Raw genomic sequence first — 19,180 nt, 5'->3', positions numbered from 1 at the left:
GTTGTTTAATTTTGGAGTTGTCTCTCCTAGAAGAGTGGCTGTCCCCAGCTAACGAGCCTCTTCTGACCTAGGGTTTGAACTCGAAACTTTTTGGTTTAGCAACCATGAGCTTTACCGACTCAACCACGCCGACTCCAGAAAGGTGTAAAACGTCGAGATTTGTAAAAAGTACCCCTTTTTTAGCACGATTACAATACTTCCTCTATACTTTGTATACGAAAAAGTAAAAAACAGCAATTCAGACTAACATAAAAAATACACCCAAAAAAAAACCCCTATTTTAAACCATTTGTTTAAATTAAACAAGTGAGTAAAAAATCGAATACTTGATTATAATAGACTATATATAAAACCTCTAATCTTCTTTTTCCTTCTTAATTTTAGTGTTGGAAGAGGTTCCCTTCAACACAATTGAGTTGTCAACTTGTTATTAACCGTTTCAGCCTGCTTTTCTCTTTGGATTTTCTTACATAGCCTTTGTCCAACCAAGAACAAACCACAAGGCAGCAGTTGTTTGATTTTTTAGTTGTCTCTCATAGCAGAGTTGCTGTCCTAAGCTATCGAACCCGATACTTGTCGCTTTAGCAACCATGAGCTTTATCGACTCGACCACGCCGACCCCCTAAAACGTTTATAAAAACCAGCTTCATAAAAATATAACATACATTTTCTTTAGCTTTAGTTGTTAGACAATTGGTTGCTCTATAAATAATTTGATCTCATGTTAGTAAAGAAAATGCATCATTAGAAATGATGTGAAAATGGTGCACCATACTGATGACCTTTAGCAATTTGACACATTACCCCACATCAACTAGAAACTGTAAGTGGCAACTTGTCATAATCTAACACCAAGCTCTTTGTTAATTTACAATTCCAAATAAAGTTGTGTTTTTATGTAATCACGGCATATGTTGGGATTGCGTTTTCAGTTATTTGTACTGGCCGCCTTTAGTTTCTTTAAAGCTAGTAGCGATCTCGTTCCAACTGAATAGACTGAGTAAGGTCCTAAGGAATCAAATGGGGGATCCGAACTCGAGACGTTTTGATAAAAACCGTTGCCATACCGTTGTCACTCCGCAGATCAGCCAAACATTTATAAAAGAAATCACCGATTTATTAAATAAACGTTTTTCAATAAACGCAAATAGCACCCACAAAACACAATTTCGTAACCACCAACCTTCTCATTAAGAAGCCCTTCAATAATCCAATATAACATAAAAATTCTTAGTTCCAAATCGGCATTTAGCCATATAATGTATACACATATTAGCAAAACAACTTGGCTGATCTTCCTAAACTTCTTCGAGCTAATCAATACATTTCGTGGACTGACAACTGTAAAATTCAACACATTTGACCCACATCATAACACGTCTGACGCTGTTTAACATTTCTATAGATATCATTTCCTCGTCTTGTATAACAATTCACGGAATCGCGCTGACAACCCCCCCCCCCCCCCCCCACCCTCCGCACACACACACACACAGCTTGTAAACACACTTAACTTTATGTAATTATGTTATTAAAATCTCGTATCATTTTTACTCTACTAGCGTGCCCTTCCCCGCGCGTTGCCGCGTGTCTAGAAGAAATTCGTACGAAATATTTAAAGTGAGTTTCATCAATACTTTTCCAATCCTATATTCTTAGACGCGTGACCTTGTTTTCTAAAACTTAGTTATTTAAATGTAAACAATGCCTGCGCATCATTTTTACATTGTTTGGGTGTTTGTCGGGCACTGGTTTGCCTACACTACCGCCCAGCACGCCTCCGGGCTTGATTATGAAAACCCTCAGTGTATATTAATCATTCTTAGTAATAGTGAGTTAAAACATACATCGCGTACGGCCCCTGGCTCAGTTTAATCAACGAATGTCGTGTCGCCGCGTCAGTATTATAGAGTGCTCCTTAAAACTAATGTAGGCGCCATAGTGTTCACGCGATAGCCCAGGGCGTTAAATTGAACAGTACTCGGACGCCGGTGGACGCGCCTGAATCAATTTAGTAATACCATATTTTATCCATTTATCGCACCCTTTAAAACGAATGTATGAGCCATAACTTTCACGGGAAAACCCGGGGAGCCAAAATAACACTATGTGGGGCGCCGAAGGACGCGCCTATTTCGATATAGTCAAAGATTATTGTTGCCCATCATGTTATTAGTATACATTTTTTTAAAAGGAACTTAGGTGCCTTAGTGCTCACAGGGAAGCACAGGACGCTGAGAGACAGGCAATCACCTGGGCGCTTGCGGCTGCGTCTGTTGCGGTTTTACCGCTGAAAATAGTAGTACCCCTTACTTCTATGCAGGACGCCCGATTAACTAAGCTAAGTGCTAACATAGCGGCTCTGGCACTCTGGGCGCCAAAGAGTTAATTGACGAAAAACGCCGCCTCCCTGGCGCCACCCATACGAATTTTTTTTTTCTCCGCAGAAATCTTCTTGGGAGTATCCTATCTGTTTTCTGAAGTTTCATGGCAATTGGATGAACGGGGTCGAATCGCATACGACTTTTTTAAATATATGTATATAAAGAAGAATCGAATCGCCCCCTACCGGGGCTCCACCCTTGCGAATTTGAAATAATTTTTCGCAGATACCTCCCCAAGATTATTCTCAATAACTTTCAAACCCTTCACGATAGGATGAAAGAGTAATAATGCACAAAAGACAGAAACACACACACACACACACACACACCTTTTGCTTTATATATGGAGAGATAAACGTTCTCGTAATTCCCACCCAGTGGCTTGCAGAGCTATGTTGATTCCCGGGGCAAAAACAAGGGAAGATGCCCCCATACATTATATATATGTATATATATATATATATATATATATATATATATATATATATATATATATATATATATATATATATATATATATATATATATATATATATATATATATATCATACGGTGTTAAAAGTGTTAGCCGTACAATCGAAGATAAATTACTACATACATTATGTTATCAAACAGAAAACAAATAGAAAAGTATTAAAAAATGTACTTAGCTAAACTCTTGAAAACACTGCTTACAAATAAATCCAAGCGACTCAACAAATGTTATAATAGGTAGAATTTCGGGGAGGGGAGTTTGGGGACATGCCGAAAGTTTTGTGTGGGGGGGGCTATTTTTCATGCCCTACAAAAGAGTTTTTACATTGCCCTAGCGGACCGAGCTGCGGTCGCAGAGGTAGGGTATACTTTGTTGAGCTAAACTGGGAAAAAAAACTAAGGGTCAAAGTTCACCATTGTTGATTGTTACAACTGAGGCCACGGTTGATGTGAGTTATCACCCACCTGAACTGCAACAGGAAGACATTAGTGTCACACCTCAGTGTGTGCCGGATGGATCGCCGGGTAATTGTTTGACCTGAAATGGCTGGCGATGGGTGAACTTGAGTGAGCCATCCCACCCCATCCCACCCACATTAAGCCTGGTATGTAAATTTGGGAAACCACGCAATTTGATACTCTACTGTATTCGGAACAATGTAGAAGTTTTTTTTTTTAATACCTGTACAAGTTACGGACCTTAGAAATGCTAGTCTTGTCTCGTACGTCGAAGTAGTCGGATACGTAGGAATAAAGCGTCTCGTCTTGGTAAAAGAAAAGAAAACTCGATACATTGAGAAAATATCGATACTAGTCATAGAGAACAGCGATTTCTGCTTGTGCGCTTTGTCGATGTTTCACGTTGTGACTTTTAACCTGTGGAATGTTTCATTGAACTTTTGTATCGCTAAAGACACAACAGGCAAAGATGTTTAGCTGACTGCCAGCAGCACTCGAGAAATATGGCTTAGAGATCAATGAATGTCGAGGTCAGATACATGATAATGAAGGTAATATGAAAGGAAAACGACATGATTATATCGTCGTCATAAAATTAATTCGCTTTGAGGAGAAGAAAAAAACACTACTTTTCCAAATTGGAGATAAAGGTTTCGAACACTTAGAATACTTAATTCGTACACTATTCCCCTGAATTGATACAGCCTTACTGTACATGTTGAAGACACCAATGGTAAACCTTGGTCCCCGCGCTATGGTCGGCCCTAGGCCCCTAGGCTCCACGCATAACGGCTACCAGGGCCTTTATAATTAATTAAATCAACGTGGACTCACTTACTCTACAGATAGCTTTACTATTTATAAAAACAGTTCTATGTTAAGCGCCCATTTACTTAACAGATAGCTCTACTTTGCATTTAAAAACTTTGAAACTTTAGCGCGACTTTTACCATGCCCTACAATTCATATAAAACAATATGGGCACAATTATTCTAATTGATATCACTACAATGTATAAAAAAACAATACTGTGATGCATATTCTTGGGCGTGTCCTTATAGTGTCTCAAAAACAATATGGGCATTCTTATTCTTTAGTATATTCATATAATACATAAAAACAAATTAAGGATGCCCCTAACAATTTATCAAAAATAATATGGGTTTAAGTACTCTGCAAATGCGCTTAAATTTTACCCAAATTTCCCCAAATTTTTTAAAAATTTAAAATTATGATGGGTATAATTACTGTATGGATTGTCTTCAAATATATTATATGAATATAACCATACTTACTTCAAAGATGCCCCTGCAGTGTATAAAAATAATTATGGAAATAATTACTCTACGGATCTCCTTGACTATGAATAACGAATATGGGCATAATTGCTTTACTTTAAAGATGCGCCTACAGTGCATAGAAATTAATGGGCAAAAGTATTCTAAAAGATGCCCCTAGACTATACTAAAAAAATACCAGAAAAACACTTTAATATAAAGACCGCATTTATTAAAGAAACATTAATTACCATTTATATACTAAAGCCCACTTTTTCCATAAAAGTTGTGCTATACATACAGTGATAGACGATTGAGTATTACAATTTGTTTTGGGTGAGATTAGTAAATAAATAAATCAGCCAGCAGTCAGTGTGGAGGCAGATGAAAATTTATGATTACACAGTGACACAACATACCGCAACTTTTTCAATTAACCAAAAATATCAACAAAAAAATAATAATCACCCCCATTGGATGCCCCTCTGAAGTGGATGCCCGGGGCCTTGGCCCCGTCCGCCCCACCCCCTCTGCACGCCACTGTTTCACCACACACACACACACACACACATATATATATATATATATATATATATATATATATATATATATATATACACTAACACCGTCACGCTATATTTCTTGAAAGTGAGCAATATTCAATATTTTCCATGAATTTCCAATGCGTTACTTTCAATTTCAAACGCGCCGCTAACTCTAGAATTTATCCCTACACCTCGATGCGATATTAAGAGTAACTGTTGTTTTTTTTTCATAATCAGACAAAGTTAAATGATAAAAAGATCTCATTGTCACTTACCCAATCTGTTTTTCTGATTTATTTTACCTAAAAATTTCCTCTTTCTAAACGATCAAAGCTTTTCCCAGTTACAGTTACAGTATGTAGCTATGCCGCCGTTTCCTTGAAATTTCTGTTGAATTAGTTTCGTTTTCAATGTATTGTGTGACACAAGGGCATACCCTACGTCGTCGCTAACACCAGGATGTTCGTGTACACAAGCTGGGTGTAAAGGGTTGTGATCAGAAACTATTGAATTCATTAATTGCCAAGTTGGTTTAAATGTTCGTCACTTGGGCAGGTAAATCAATTTAATTTAAATTAACTTTGTTACTTTTTTAACCTACTAGCATCCTGATAGATTTTGACAGACAGTGCGTTAAGGATTATGATTTGAAAATGAAAATGAAACCAAAAGACAGTTAATGAGCATATTAAGCCTACTAACTAAAGGCAGTGGCGTAACAACCAGGTGAGACCAAGGTGGACTAAAGCCACGGGCCTCCGAGGTCAACCTCTCCCCACCCCCTCCCCCCGGGTTTAAATTTGGATACTAGATATATTTTTTTTTTAATTTTTTCTGCTTTATTTTTAACAGAAATAAAACCAATATACATTAATATACATCATCATCATTATATACATGAGTCTTGGAGCTTCCTGTAAATTCATTACCAACCTAATTTTAACCACATTTTTTACTAAATATTTAAGGAGGATTTAATTCAATTTAGTATTGAATATTTTTTTAACTGATCTATATATTTAAAGGGGAATTAATTATCAGAAACCAATCCACTACTTTTCTAAATTCAAACAATCATTTAAAAATATAAAGAAGAAAATTAAGGTAAATTATCTGTAAAACAGTAATTTTCAAATAAGAACTGACATTGAAATTTTTTTTAATGTAACAATGTTATTTTGTTATTTCTGATAAAAGTTATTAATAAATAAATTCTTATGTTAAGCTGCTAATTGGTTCAGCTTCCGTTTGGTGCAGAAAATGAAAGATCTTAATCGAGAACAAAACGACCGTCCAGACGTGACTCCCGCTTCTTGTGAGGAAAATTCTAGTAAAGATCTGGATTTCCGGGAGGTAAGTTTGTAATGTTTGAAATTACTTCCCTTTTTAATATTTTTATTAAATATTTAAAACACCGTGAAATGAATAAAGCTGAATATATCTTACATATTTATTTTGATATTTGTAATAAAATTAACTATCCCATTTAATTTTTTTTCATTGTTTTGTAACTAATGTATTCACATACTTTTGAATTAATGAGTTTGGAAAAAAACCTGAATCTTTGCAGATTTTTGCACAAAAATCCCAATTTAGTCACTATGATAAGGAATGCAATAAGTGGACAGAACCCATCATAGGAGTTCTCAGAATCCTGGAAGATGTTGGTCAATATTGGGTCAATATAAAACATTATAAGGTAGTTAACGTATTATTAAAATTTAATAAATATACAAAGTCTTTAACCTTTTATTATTATTAATTATTTTTCAAACGTAACGAAATTTATGAGTTTCTTTTTAATTTCCTTTGAATTAATCTATAAATATCCTTAGTATCTTTTCGAATGTATCATTTGTTTTAGTTATGTCTTTATTTTTACATTTTGTTTTACAATTTTATATTTTAATTGTGTTTTCCATTGATTGAGGTTTTAATATTTTAGAACGACACTATCTGTGCTAATCATCTAATTAAGTCTGGGATGAAACTACTACCAAAAGATTCCAAACAGCGATCATTCACTTACTGGACAAAGATCAAGGAGACTGATCTAAAAGAGGAATGTTTGCAAGTCAAGTTTGAAAACAAAGAAAAAGCTTCACAATTCGCTGAAATATTCAATCAGTGTTGTAGGAAACTGAATGAAAATGTTACAATTGAAACATCAAAAGAGAAATTTGTTGAAAGCCATGAAGTGAATTCTAAACAAAAATTATTGACGAAAACTAAGCCGGATTTTGAAAGCAATGTAGCTACTTTCAAAATGGAATTTAGAGAGGATTTAAATGCTAAAAAGTCTTTTTACAAATGTAAAGACTCAGACGAAGATGATGAAACTGAGATAATTTCTGAAAAAAAAACTATAAACTCGCAACAAGATTTTCAAGCAAATTTACCAAAAGTAAAAAGAAATCAAATCCGCACTAACAGTACTGAGTCACATACAAATAAAACCTATAAAGAAATAGACAATATCAATCTGACATCAGCAGTTTTAAGCACTAGTGAAATGGCAGTTACCTGTAAAGTTTTTAAGACAGGTGATGAATTAGGGAAATTAAATGTTGGAGACCGAGTTATTTTTCATGCCACAGCTTCATCTGTGACACTAATTGATAATGTGGACAGTTCAGAGGATGAACAAGAACCTAATCAGGGTATTATTCTTTTTAATTTTAGTACTCATAATTGTTTTAATTTAATTTATTAAAATTGTTGCGACTGTAAAACCAAATCCTTGTTAAATAACAAGGATAACATTGCCATAGTGCATTATAAATTATTCATATGACACTGTCGTTTCCATATTGTTCATAAATTTGCCTACTTTTTAAAATATTTAGATTCTTTCATAATATATTTATTTCTGTGGAACTTAATTGACAAATTATAGCAAAAAACAATCTGTTAATGTAATTTAAAATCTACATATTTGAAAGCATTTTGTACCTTGCTAAGTAGGCTTCCCAACCAGTCTGTTTGTGTTGATTTTATGTGAATTATAAGATATTTGATTAAAACTATAAAAATATAAGTACTTACAGTAGAATTTCGGAACATTTAAAAAATTTATTTTGCTAATTATAAAAGGAACACAAAACATAATTTTAGATGAACCAGCCAGCTCTGCTACAAGTTCATCGTTGAGTGAAATGTTTAAGCCTAAAGCTGGGAGCTGGGAATGTGATGGTTGTCTGGTGAGAAACAACTCTGATGTGGTCAAGTGTCCAGCTTGTGGAACTTTGAAGGCTGGCACCAAACCTGAGGATGTGCCTAAACCTGCCGCGGGTGGAATCTCTTTTGGTGCTTCTCTCTCTGCTGGACCTGCAGGTTCGTCAATTATTGCACCTTATTTCGTTCGCTTATGAATAGTTATTTTTTTAAATACATATTAATAATACATATTATTTTTTTAAACTTAAAGTTGCCTTTGTTCATATATATTTTGTTTTGTAGCTAATTTTCAAGTTTCATTTTAAGTGCTCTTCAAATTGTTTCATTAGTTACCCAAGATGCAAGACTGGGACATTACAGTGATCATTTTGAAACTAAACAATGGAACTGGAAGTGTGGTGATTGTATGCTGAAAGACAATTTTGGCGTTATGGAGTGCTTTAGTTGTGGAACCTTGATGTCTACAAAAGATGGATTTATTTTTACAACAAATGAAACCAGTATGCCAACAGTCCATATTGGACTTGGATTTGGAGCATCTAGTTCACAACTTTTAGAGCCTACATCAGTTGATATGCCACTTATAGTACCTGCTACTAATGTATTAACCGATGTTGGACTCAAGTTTGATGCTACTGTCACCTCCACTGCACCAACCCATGGAATTGGGTATCCAAATGATTCCAGTAATAATCAGAAAACAGCCAACAGAAAAACTACGAGCGCAAAAGAGTTTTCTTTTGGTGAAATTACTACAGAATGTAATGGTACTGCTGGGACAAAATCAGCAACAAAGAAACAATCAACCGATCTTAAGTCATCCATTGACCCTCCACAGTCATTAACAACCGCTATGCCATCAACATTCACTGTAAAATTAGCATCAACTACAACAACAAACAATGTACAATCAACAACAACTGAGCAACCACTGAAAACTACACAATCAACTACTGGACATCCAACATTTACTTTAACATTAACAACCTCTGGACAACCAACATTTACTTCTACATCAACAACCTCTGGTCAAGCAACATTTACTTTTTCATCAACAACCTCTGGACAACCAACATTTACTTCTACATCAACAACCACTGGACAACCAACATTTACTTCTACATCAACAACCTCTGGACAACCAACATTTACATCTACATCAACAACCACTGGACAACCAACATTTACTTATACATCAACAACCTCTGGACAACCAACATTTACTTCTACATCAACAACCACTGGACAAACAACATTTACTACTGCATCAACAACCTCTGGACAACCAACATTTACTTCTACATCAACAACCACTGGACAACCAACATTTATTTTTACATCAACAACCACTGGACAACCAACATTTACATCTACATCAACGACCTCTGGACAACCAACATTTATTTTTACATCAACAACCACTGGACAACCACCATTTACTTCTACATCAACAACCACTGGACAACCAACATTTACTTCTACATCAACAACCACTGGACAACCAACATTTACTTCTACATCAACAACCACTGAACAACCAACATTTACTTCTACATCAACAACCACTGGACAACCAACATTTACTTCTACATCAACAACCACTGGACAACCAACATTTACTTCTACATCAACAACCTCTGGACAACCAACATTTACATCTACATCAACAACCACTGGACAACCAACATTTACTTCTACATCAACAACCACTGGACAACCAACATTTACTTCTACATCAACAACCACTGGACAACCAACATTTACTTCTACATCAACAACAACTGGACAACCAACATTTACTTCTACATCAACAACCTCTGGACAACCAACATTTACATCTACATCAACAACCACTGGACAACCAACATTTACTTATACATCAACAACCTCTGGACAACCAACATTTACTTCTACATCAACAACCACTGGACAAACAACATTTACTACTGCATCAACAACCTCTGGACAACCAACATTTACTTCTACATCAACAACCACTGGACAACCAACATTTATTTTTACATCAACAACCACTGGACAACCAACATTTACATCTACATCAACGACCTCTGGACAACCAACATTTATTTTTACATCAACAACCACTGGACAACCACCATTTACTTCTACATCAACAACCACTGGACAACCAACATTTACTTCTACATCAACAACCACTGGACAACCAACATTTACTTCTACATCAACAACCACTGGACAACCAACATTTACTTCTACATCAACAACCACTGGACAACCAACATTTACTTCTACATCAACAACCACTGGACAACCAACATTTACTTCTACATCAACAACCTCTGGACAACCAACATTTACATCTACATCAACAACCACTGGACAACCAACATTTACTTCTACATCAACAACCACTGGACAACCAACATTTACTTCTACATCAACAACCACTGGACAACCAACATTTACTTCTACATCAACAACAACTGGACAACCAACATTTACTTCTACATCAACAACCACTGGACAACCAACATTTATTTTTACATCAACAACCACTGGACAACCAACATTTACTTCTACATCAACAACCTCTGGACAACCAACATTTACTTCTACATCAACAACCACTGGACAACCAACATTTACTTCTACATCAACAACCTCTGGACAACCAACATTTACTTCTAAATCAACAACCTCTGGACAACCAACATTTACTTCTACATCAACAACCTCTGGACAACCAACATTTACTTCTACATCAACAACCTCTGGACAATCAACATTTACTTCTACATCAACAACCTCTGGACAACCAACATTTACTTCTACATCAACAACCTCTGGACAATCAACATTTACTTCTACATCAACAACCTCTGGACAACCAACATTTACTTCTACATCAACAACCACTGGACAACCAACATTTACTTCTACATCAACATCCTTTGTACAACCAACATTTACGTTTACATCAACAACCACTGGACAACCAACATTTACTTCTACATCAACAACCACTGGACAACCAACATTTACTTCTACATCAACTACCTCTGGACAACCAACATTTACTTCTACATCAACAACCTCTGGACAACCAACATTTACTTCTACATCAACAACCACTGGACAACCAACATTTACTTCTACATCAACAACCACTGGACAACCAACATTTACTTCTACATCAACAACCACTGGACAACCAACATTTACTTCTACATCAACAACCTCTGGACAACCAACATTTACTTCTACATCAACAACCTCTGGACAACCAACATTTACTTCTACATCAACAACCTCTGGACAACCAACATTTACTTCTACATCAACAACCTCTGGACAACCAACATTTACTTCTACATCAACAACCTCTGGACAACCAACATTTATTTTTACATCAACAACCTCTGGACAACCAACATTTACTTCTACATCAACAACCACTAGACAACCAACATTTACTTCTACATTAACAACCACTGGACAACCAACATTTACTTCTACATCAACTACCTCTGGACAACCAACATTTACTTCTACATCAACAACCTCTGGACAACCAACATTTACTTCTACATCAACAACCACTGGACAACCAACATTTACTTCTACATCAACAACAACTGGACAACCAACATTTACTTCTACATCAACAACCACTGGACAACCAACATTTACTTCTACATCAACAACCTCTGGACAACCAACATTTACTTCTAAATCAACAACCTCTGGACAACCAACATTTACTTCTACATCAACAACCTCTGGACAACCAACATTTACTTCTACATCAACAACCTCTGGACAACCAACATTTACTTCTACATCAACAACCTCTGGACAACCAACATTTATTTTTACATCAACAACCTCTGGACAACCAACATTTACTTCTACATCAACAACCACTGGACAACCAACATTTACATCTACATCAACAACCTCTGGACAACCAACATTTACTTCTACATCAACAACCTCTGGACGACCAACATTTACTTCTACATCAACAACCTCTGGACAATCAACATTTACTTCTACATCAACAACCTCTGGACAACCAACATTTACTTCTACATCAACAACCACTGGACAACCAACATTTACTTCTACATCAACAACCACTGGACAACCAACATTTACTTCTACATCAACAACCTCTGGACAACCAACATTTACTTCTAAATCAACAACCTCTGGACAACCAACATTTACTTCTACATCAACAACCTCTGGACAACCAACATTTACTTCTACTTCAACATCCTTTGGACAACCAACATTTACGTTTACATCAACAACCACTGGACAATCATCATTTACTTCTACATCAACAACCTCTGGACAACCAACATTTACTTCTACATCAACAACCTCTGGACAACCAACATTTACTTCTACATCAACAACCTCTGGACAACCAACATTTACTTCTACTTCAACATTCTTTGGACAACCAACATTTACCTTTACATCAACAACCACTGGACAACCAACATTTACTTCTACATCAACAACCACTGGACAACCAACATTTACTTCTACATCAACAACCACTGGACAACCAACATTTACTTCTACATCAACAACCTCTGGACAACCAACATTTACTTCTACATCAACAACCACTGGACAACCAACATTTAATTCTACATCAACAACCTCTGGACAGCCAACATTTACTTCTACATCAACAACCTCTGGACAACCAACATTTACTTCTACATCAACAACCTCTGGACAACCAACATTTACTTCTACATCAACAACCACTGGACAACCAACATTTACTTCTACATCAACAACCTCTGGACAGCCAACATTTACTTCTACATCAACAACTACTGCACAACCAATATCTACAACCTCTGCAACATTGACTTCTAATATGTTTAGCCAAAATCCAATAAGATCTTTTAACACGCCGCTAGCGATAAATGGAGCTTTCAACACTACGTCAACGCCATCAACTTCCAATGGACCATTCGGCACGAATAATTTCAGTAAGAAAAATTACTTGTGTATCATCTTTCTTAACGCGAAATATTTTCTTATTACAAGCTTCTTTTTAAATTTCATTATCTGGGTGTTTGTTTATTTTTGGTAAGCGGGTTTTTGACAATTTATAACTCAATTTTAACCCACTTCTAATGCAGTGATCTGGTTTCCGGATACATTTCTCAGATGACAATGTAAGAACATCTATTATTTGATCTAACTAGCCCCGAGATTAGTCATAAAAGTGCAATTAAAATATTACTAAGCTCGATCATAAATTGGTAGATAACAAGATTAAGTACCTGCGATCGCTCAAATCAACTAGGAACCGACGGTGATTTGTTGGTGACAATTGGTTGGTTTTTGCATGAGAGTCGACCACGGAGTAACATTGGGAAGATAACTGTATTTTAGAGATCTCAGTCTGCTGATCGAATTTTATAAAGCAAATCTTTTGTCGCGTGTGGAGTTGACTTCATTTAGACGAATTATTAAAGAGTAATAAAAAACACCTTTATAATAAAAAATTTTAAAGTCATTGAACATTAAAAATTAATAATAAAACAAACTTTATTTCTTTAATAAAAGTATTAGTCGTTCATAAATTCTCTTACATAAAATATCAACCAATGATTTTTTAAAATTAAGCAAGTTTGTTTGATTAATTTTTAAATGTTCATTAATTTTTAAAGCTTATTATTAATAAGGTATTTTATATTTTAGTATTTTTCAATTTTAAAACGTGTTTTTATTAAACTATAATTGTTTTTATAAATATTTGTTCAATATAAGTGGACAATTCAATCTATATAGAGTGGTATATCCGCGGATTTCACAGTTTATGGAAAAGAAACACCCCAAAATGTTGCGATTGATCTTTTATCGTAGTTATTTAATGACTCATTTTATGAACATTCTGAAAGGGAGGAAGAAACAAACACCTTAAATTATCAAGTAGTATTTTAGTTCAACTATGTTCAGTTGTGGAATTTTGATCGCTGGAATTAATTAAATTCGTATCTTGAGGTATCACTGTATATTCAACTGACAAAATATCAAGTCCATAAAAACTCATTTCTGAAAAAAAAAATTCTGATGAACCAATTTTCAGATTCTGGATTCTGCTTTGCTAACCTAGCTGACAGGAGTACAGTCTTTGGAAGTGTCACCCCTTCCACATCTTCAACAACACAAGGCTTCCAGTTTTCTTTCTCCAAGTCCCCAGTCAAATCACAGCAGACACCAGTAGTCCCAGGCTCATCAGACTTTGATGTACATCAACAAAGAGATAAATAATTTAGTATCTGTTTATTAAATATTAACCTGGCGTGTACACACATTCACAACTTTAAAGTGTTTTCAAATTTATTATTTAAGATTTTTTTTATTCAAAGAAATTAAATTTTCCACAGGTAAAACCCACCCCAGGACCAGGATTCTTTTCAACTCCGCTGCCATCAGTAGTTCCTGCTCCAGTGATTGCTGCACCTGTAATTACAATAATTATTCTTAGCATTGTAGTCCAACTCTATTTGTTTAAGCAATTCTTGCATTAAAAATAGAAATTCCTATAATCAAGCCATTTAATAAACAGATGAAAATAAAATTATTTTGTTTTATGCAGGTCACTCCCATAGCTGTGTCTAATGTTAAAGGTCCTGTACCTGATACTACATCATCCCCTGCACTTCTGTCAGCCCTTTCTGGCCAGAGATCTATTACTGCAGGTATTGAAAAAAAATTACATTTTTTTTCAATCTATAGCCACAATTGGCCCTTTGTTTTTATGAAATTAGTAATTTGAGTTTATTAGAGTAACCCGATTTAACCACAGCAACTAAATTACCATAACGCCGGTGAATTATCAACAGCCACGTCGTCATCATCAAGCACTTTACCAAACAATAAAAACTCTAATATCATCAACAACCCCTCCTCTACTAACTCTAATAACCCCTATATCATCTACAGTTTCTAGACGATCAATCACAACAGATTTAGTAGCCTGTGACATATGTTGTATGGAACACTCGTTAAGGATTTAAAGCTGTTTGACACACAACTGTTAGGATCACTTAATTCACCTAATCACATTTTTTATTTATTTACAGCGAATACGATAAATTAAACAACAGCAATACAACATCTAAAATTAAAATGAACAACGAACTCTCAAGCTCTTTTCAATTACATACTAAAATTCCCATACATACTTCTTCCAAATTCTGAGACCCTACTAGATCTAACGAGTAGGTACTAAGTCTACATCCTAACCACTCACAAAAACGCCTCCAAAACTTTAAATTTACTTTTCTAGTTATTTTTACCGCTTTTACTTAAGATAATCCCAGTCATACTACTTGCGAATTGTAATTCCACATTCATTCCTTACCACGTTATTTATGATACATATTTAAAAGTAGACATCAACTATTTTTATAGGGGCCTCTGAAATTGGATTGTCTGTCCCATTGCATGCCGATAGTTAAACAACACCCGAGTAATGAATCAAATCTCTCACACATTTTTCACTTTTTTTTTACAGGAGTCGAAACTTTTTTCTGTACTAGAGCAAAAAAGTCACCTGAACAGACTGAAGGGGAAATCACAGTATGTGTTGTTTTTTAAGTTAAAGCATTAGTTTTTGTTGATGTTTTTCAAAAACAAGATTATCTTGGTCGAATTCCATATATTTTAAAACAAATTAATAAGAACATGAGTATCATAAGTACCGTATCTAAGTGGCGTCGCTAGGTCGGGCGGAACCTCACGTTGTCACCCCCTCCCCCCCCCCCCAAAAAAAAAATTGTATATATATATATATATATATATATATATATATATATATATATATATATATATATATATATATATATGCATATATATGCATATATATATATATATATATATATATATATATATATATATATATATATATATATATATATATATATATTTATTTATTTATATTAAGGTCTACATAAAAAGTAAAGTTTCCATTTCAAACCTGACGGCCTATGGGGCAAGTGAAGTAGAGTTCACTTGTTTCTGTGACCTCGGCATAAGAAGAGATAGTGTGGTCAGCACTATGCCCAGCCGCCTTTACTTTTCCCTAACGTGAGTTAGGTACCCATCAGAGTTGGGTGGACTCAGGGACGGTCTACTGACTTTAACCCGGATGCGAACTCGAGACTTACGGGTTAGCAGTCCAGCTCTCTACCGCTAGACCACTCCGTCCCATAAGGTCTACATAGGCCTGTAAATATAGTTGCAATCGGTGTCACCCCTTTCATTTTGCACAATGGCGTCGGTTTGTGCGCATAGCATATTAATCCACCGATTAATTCATGTGGAAAAAGCATCGTTTTCATCATAATTTATTAGACTTTTTGTGTCACCTCCTCATCAGTCTTTTATTGATGTCAGTTATTCAAAATACTCAACAAAACCTTTTTTCTTCTGTAAAGTTTGTAGCTATTGTTACACTCCTTAACCCCCCCCCCCCCCCCCCCCAGGATGATAGTTTTAAAGTGCATGCAATTCATAGTAAAGATGTTTTTCTATAGTCAGTTATTAATATAGGTGTATTAAATCATTAAATCTAATTAATCACTAATCGCACTGGCAAAAAGCATGTTTCTTCTATATATTTTGCAACTTTCGCCATAGTGTCACCCTCCCTAAATGGTGTCACCCTGTGCGGTCCGCCGTCCCCCCTCCACATCGCGACGCCTCTGCCTTATCTATCTATTGTTATTAAGTAAATTAACTATGTATCATAAGTATCTTTGTTAATTTACTACATAGCAATAAATAGATAGGTGGTTTGTAAGACTTATTTGTGTAACAAGAGGTAATGACAATGTTGACGTCTTTTAATGTGTAGATTTTAGTGGACACCCACAACAATCGTGCCACCATCTTGATGATGGGTGACACTAGAGAGTTACTCTTTCATCATGACATCAGAGAGTTGAAGTTTAAGCGGGCTACTGGGAAAAGCAGAATCACCTGGACGGGAACTAAAGTTGGATCACAGGACACGGAGAAAGTAACTGTCTCACTGGATAACCCCTCACAGCTTAGAGACGTATGTGTCTCTCAAAATGTTTCTACACTTTTAGCTTTGCAGAGTTAAAAAATGAAATGTTATTTTCAATTATCTCTGAATGAATATATTTGATCATTGTTTAAACCTTTACAAAATATTCCAATCCGAAATATTTTACTTATGTCTACGTACCTGTTCATTGGACCATTATTTAAAGGATGTATACATTTTTATTTAGTAAAGAACACCGACAGTTTTAAAGTTTAAAATGGTTTGGCTTGTTATTATAAACCCATCCATCCCCCCCCCCCCCACCTCGCACGACAGTGGCTTGAATAAAGAAAAAACAAGATCAAGCTTTAACTAGAATAAAACAACCACTAAACAGCAAAATAAACATAGGAAATACATTATTTTAATTTCAGTCCATGCATTATAGGGTTACTACAGGGTACATTTTTAAAATAGAGATTATTTTCGTGCAAATACTCCGATTTGTGGCATTTATTAAATTATTTTGAATATATATATATATATATATATATATATATATATATATATATATATATATATATATATATATATATATACGTAACAGTTAACATTTGTGGTGTTTCTGCCCAATTATTTTATTGCTTCGTTTAAGGTAAAAGTACTTTGTTAACAGTTTCTATAATAAATAGTTATGTCATAATTAAAGGATTTGCGTGTATGCATGAATAAGTTCATTAGCAAAAAATTTAAATATGAGGTTAAAATTACTTATATATATCAAATGTTATGAAGATAATGCAAATTATAATTAAGAAAACTAATAGTTACACTTATTTTAAAATGCTTTTAGTTAAGAAGTAATTGTAACAAAAATGTATGTGTTGCAGTTTTAGTGATGATTCAAAACATCTAAATATGTTTAAATGTTGTTATCATAAATCCTCTTTTTACAATTAAATAGACAGCATATATTCAATCATATTAGATTCTTTTGGTTTCATAATTCTTTTTTGCTTAAATGACAATAAATATTAAATTGACGTTCACCTTAATATTGATATATTGTAATGTGCTTGATATTTTTCTCACCAGGCTATTAGAAAGGCAGCTGTTTTTTTAAACAATCTATAAAAAAATTCCAAAAGGTAAAGAAAAATCTCATTGTTTTATTTCACTATTATGATCCTCTTGTAAGGTCTTAGTTTTTACTTACTTAACATTTTATTGTTTATCTATTTAAGACTACCAGCTGATTTTTGTGATGATAAATCAATAACAATTAAGGTCTGAGTACTAATTCATTTCATAAACTTTTTGCATGATTTACATAATTATGAGCAGCAAACTAAACATTAATATATTGTAACAATTCTGTGTTACATTTTTTCACAGTATCAATTGGACGAAAATTAATACTCGCTGATATTGCTCCAGAAATGAAGTCCTTTTGTGAAAGCTGAATGAAATATTAGATATTGTTTTTTTTCTTAATTGCTTTATAACTTTAGTATTGTTTGTGTGGCTTGTGTTAGTTTTCACCAGGTAAAAATTATTTATTTTTATAGTTAATTTTTCAAAAAATATTTTTACCTTTACAATTTTTTTTTGCTAATTACATTTCAAACTATATTAATTATTTATATTTTATGTTCATTCAATTAAAATTACAGACCAATTAAATTTGTAATATAGGCACACCTAATTACCTTACCCTTTTGCTAGCAACATTGCCTTCATTAGCATATATTTTTTACAATAATAGTGCAACTAAATAACATAAAAGATATTACAAGAATGTCTTTTTTCATATTTAAAAGTTTGATA

General features: G+C 34.4%; 2 protein-coding genes across 2 annotated transcripts; both read left to right on the top strand.

Annotated features, from left to right (window-relative positions):
* Positions 1-5,636: 5,636 nt before the first annotated feature.
* Positions 5,637-13,045, top strand: LOC131951191 (nuclear pore complex protein Nup153-like; the record flags this gene model as incomplete). The annotated part of the gene is made up of 8 exons (XM_059313529.1): positions 5,637-5,694; positions 6,365-6,492; positions 6,710-6,838; positions 7,085-7,799; positions 8,254-8,472; positions 8,646-9,344; positions 12,276-12,370; positions 12,986-13,045. Coding segments are annotated over exons 1-8 (2,064 nt in total), but the record flags the coding sequence as incomplete, so codon positions are not given.
* A 115-nt stretch (positions 13,046-13,160) lies between these two features.
* On the top strand, positions 13,161-18,843 carry LOC131951184 (uncharacterized). The gene is made up of 8 exons (XM_059313520.1): positions 13,161-13,316; positions 14,423-14,583; positions 14,724-14,801; positions 14,936-15,038; positions 15,857-15,921; positions 17,198-17,401; positions 18,449-18,501; positions 18,749-18,843. Exons 1-7 carry the CDS (start codon positions 13,202-13,204, stop codon positions 18,485-18,487), a joined length of 765 nt encoding a protein of 254 aa, XP_059169503.1. The 5' UTR covers positions 13,161-13,201; the 3' UTR covers positions 18,488-18,501; positions 18,749-18,843.
* Positions 18,844-19,180: the final 337 nt, after the last annotated feature.

This window comes from Physella acuta, unplaced genomic scaffold, assembly GCF_028476545.2.
Source record: "Physella acuta isolate Inbredline_101_S28 unplaced genomic scaffold, ASM2847654v3 ptg000804l, whole genome shotgun sequence".
NCBI lineage: Eukaryota > Metazoa > Mollusca > Gastropoda > Physidae > Physella > Physella acuta.
The sequence above is the reverse complement of the archived record's forward strand: the minus strand, read 5'-3'. Positions and strand labels throughout refer to the sequence as shown.

Coding starts and splice junctions, on each gene's coding strand:
- LOC131951184 (XM_059313520.1), top strand. CDS start 13,202: ATGTTTAGCCAAAATCCAATAAGATCTTTTAACACGCCGCTAGCGATA. Junction 15,039..15,856: donor CCAGAGATCTATTACTGCAG/GTATTGAAAAAA, acceptor TTTTTTTTACAG/GAGTCGAAACTTTTTTCTGT. Junction 17,402..18,448: donor ACCCCTCACAGCTTAGAGAC/GTATGTGTCTCT, acceptor TTTTCTCACCAG/GCTATTAGAAAGGCAGCTGT.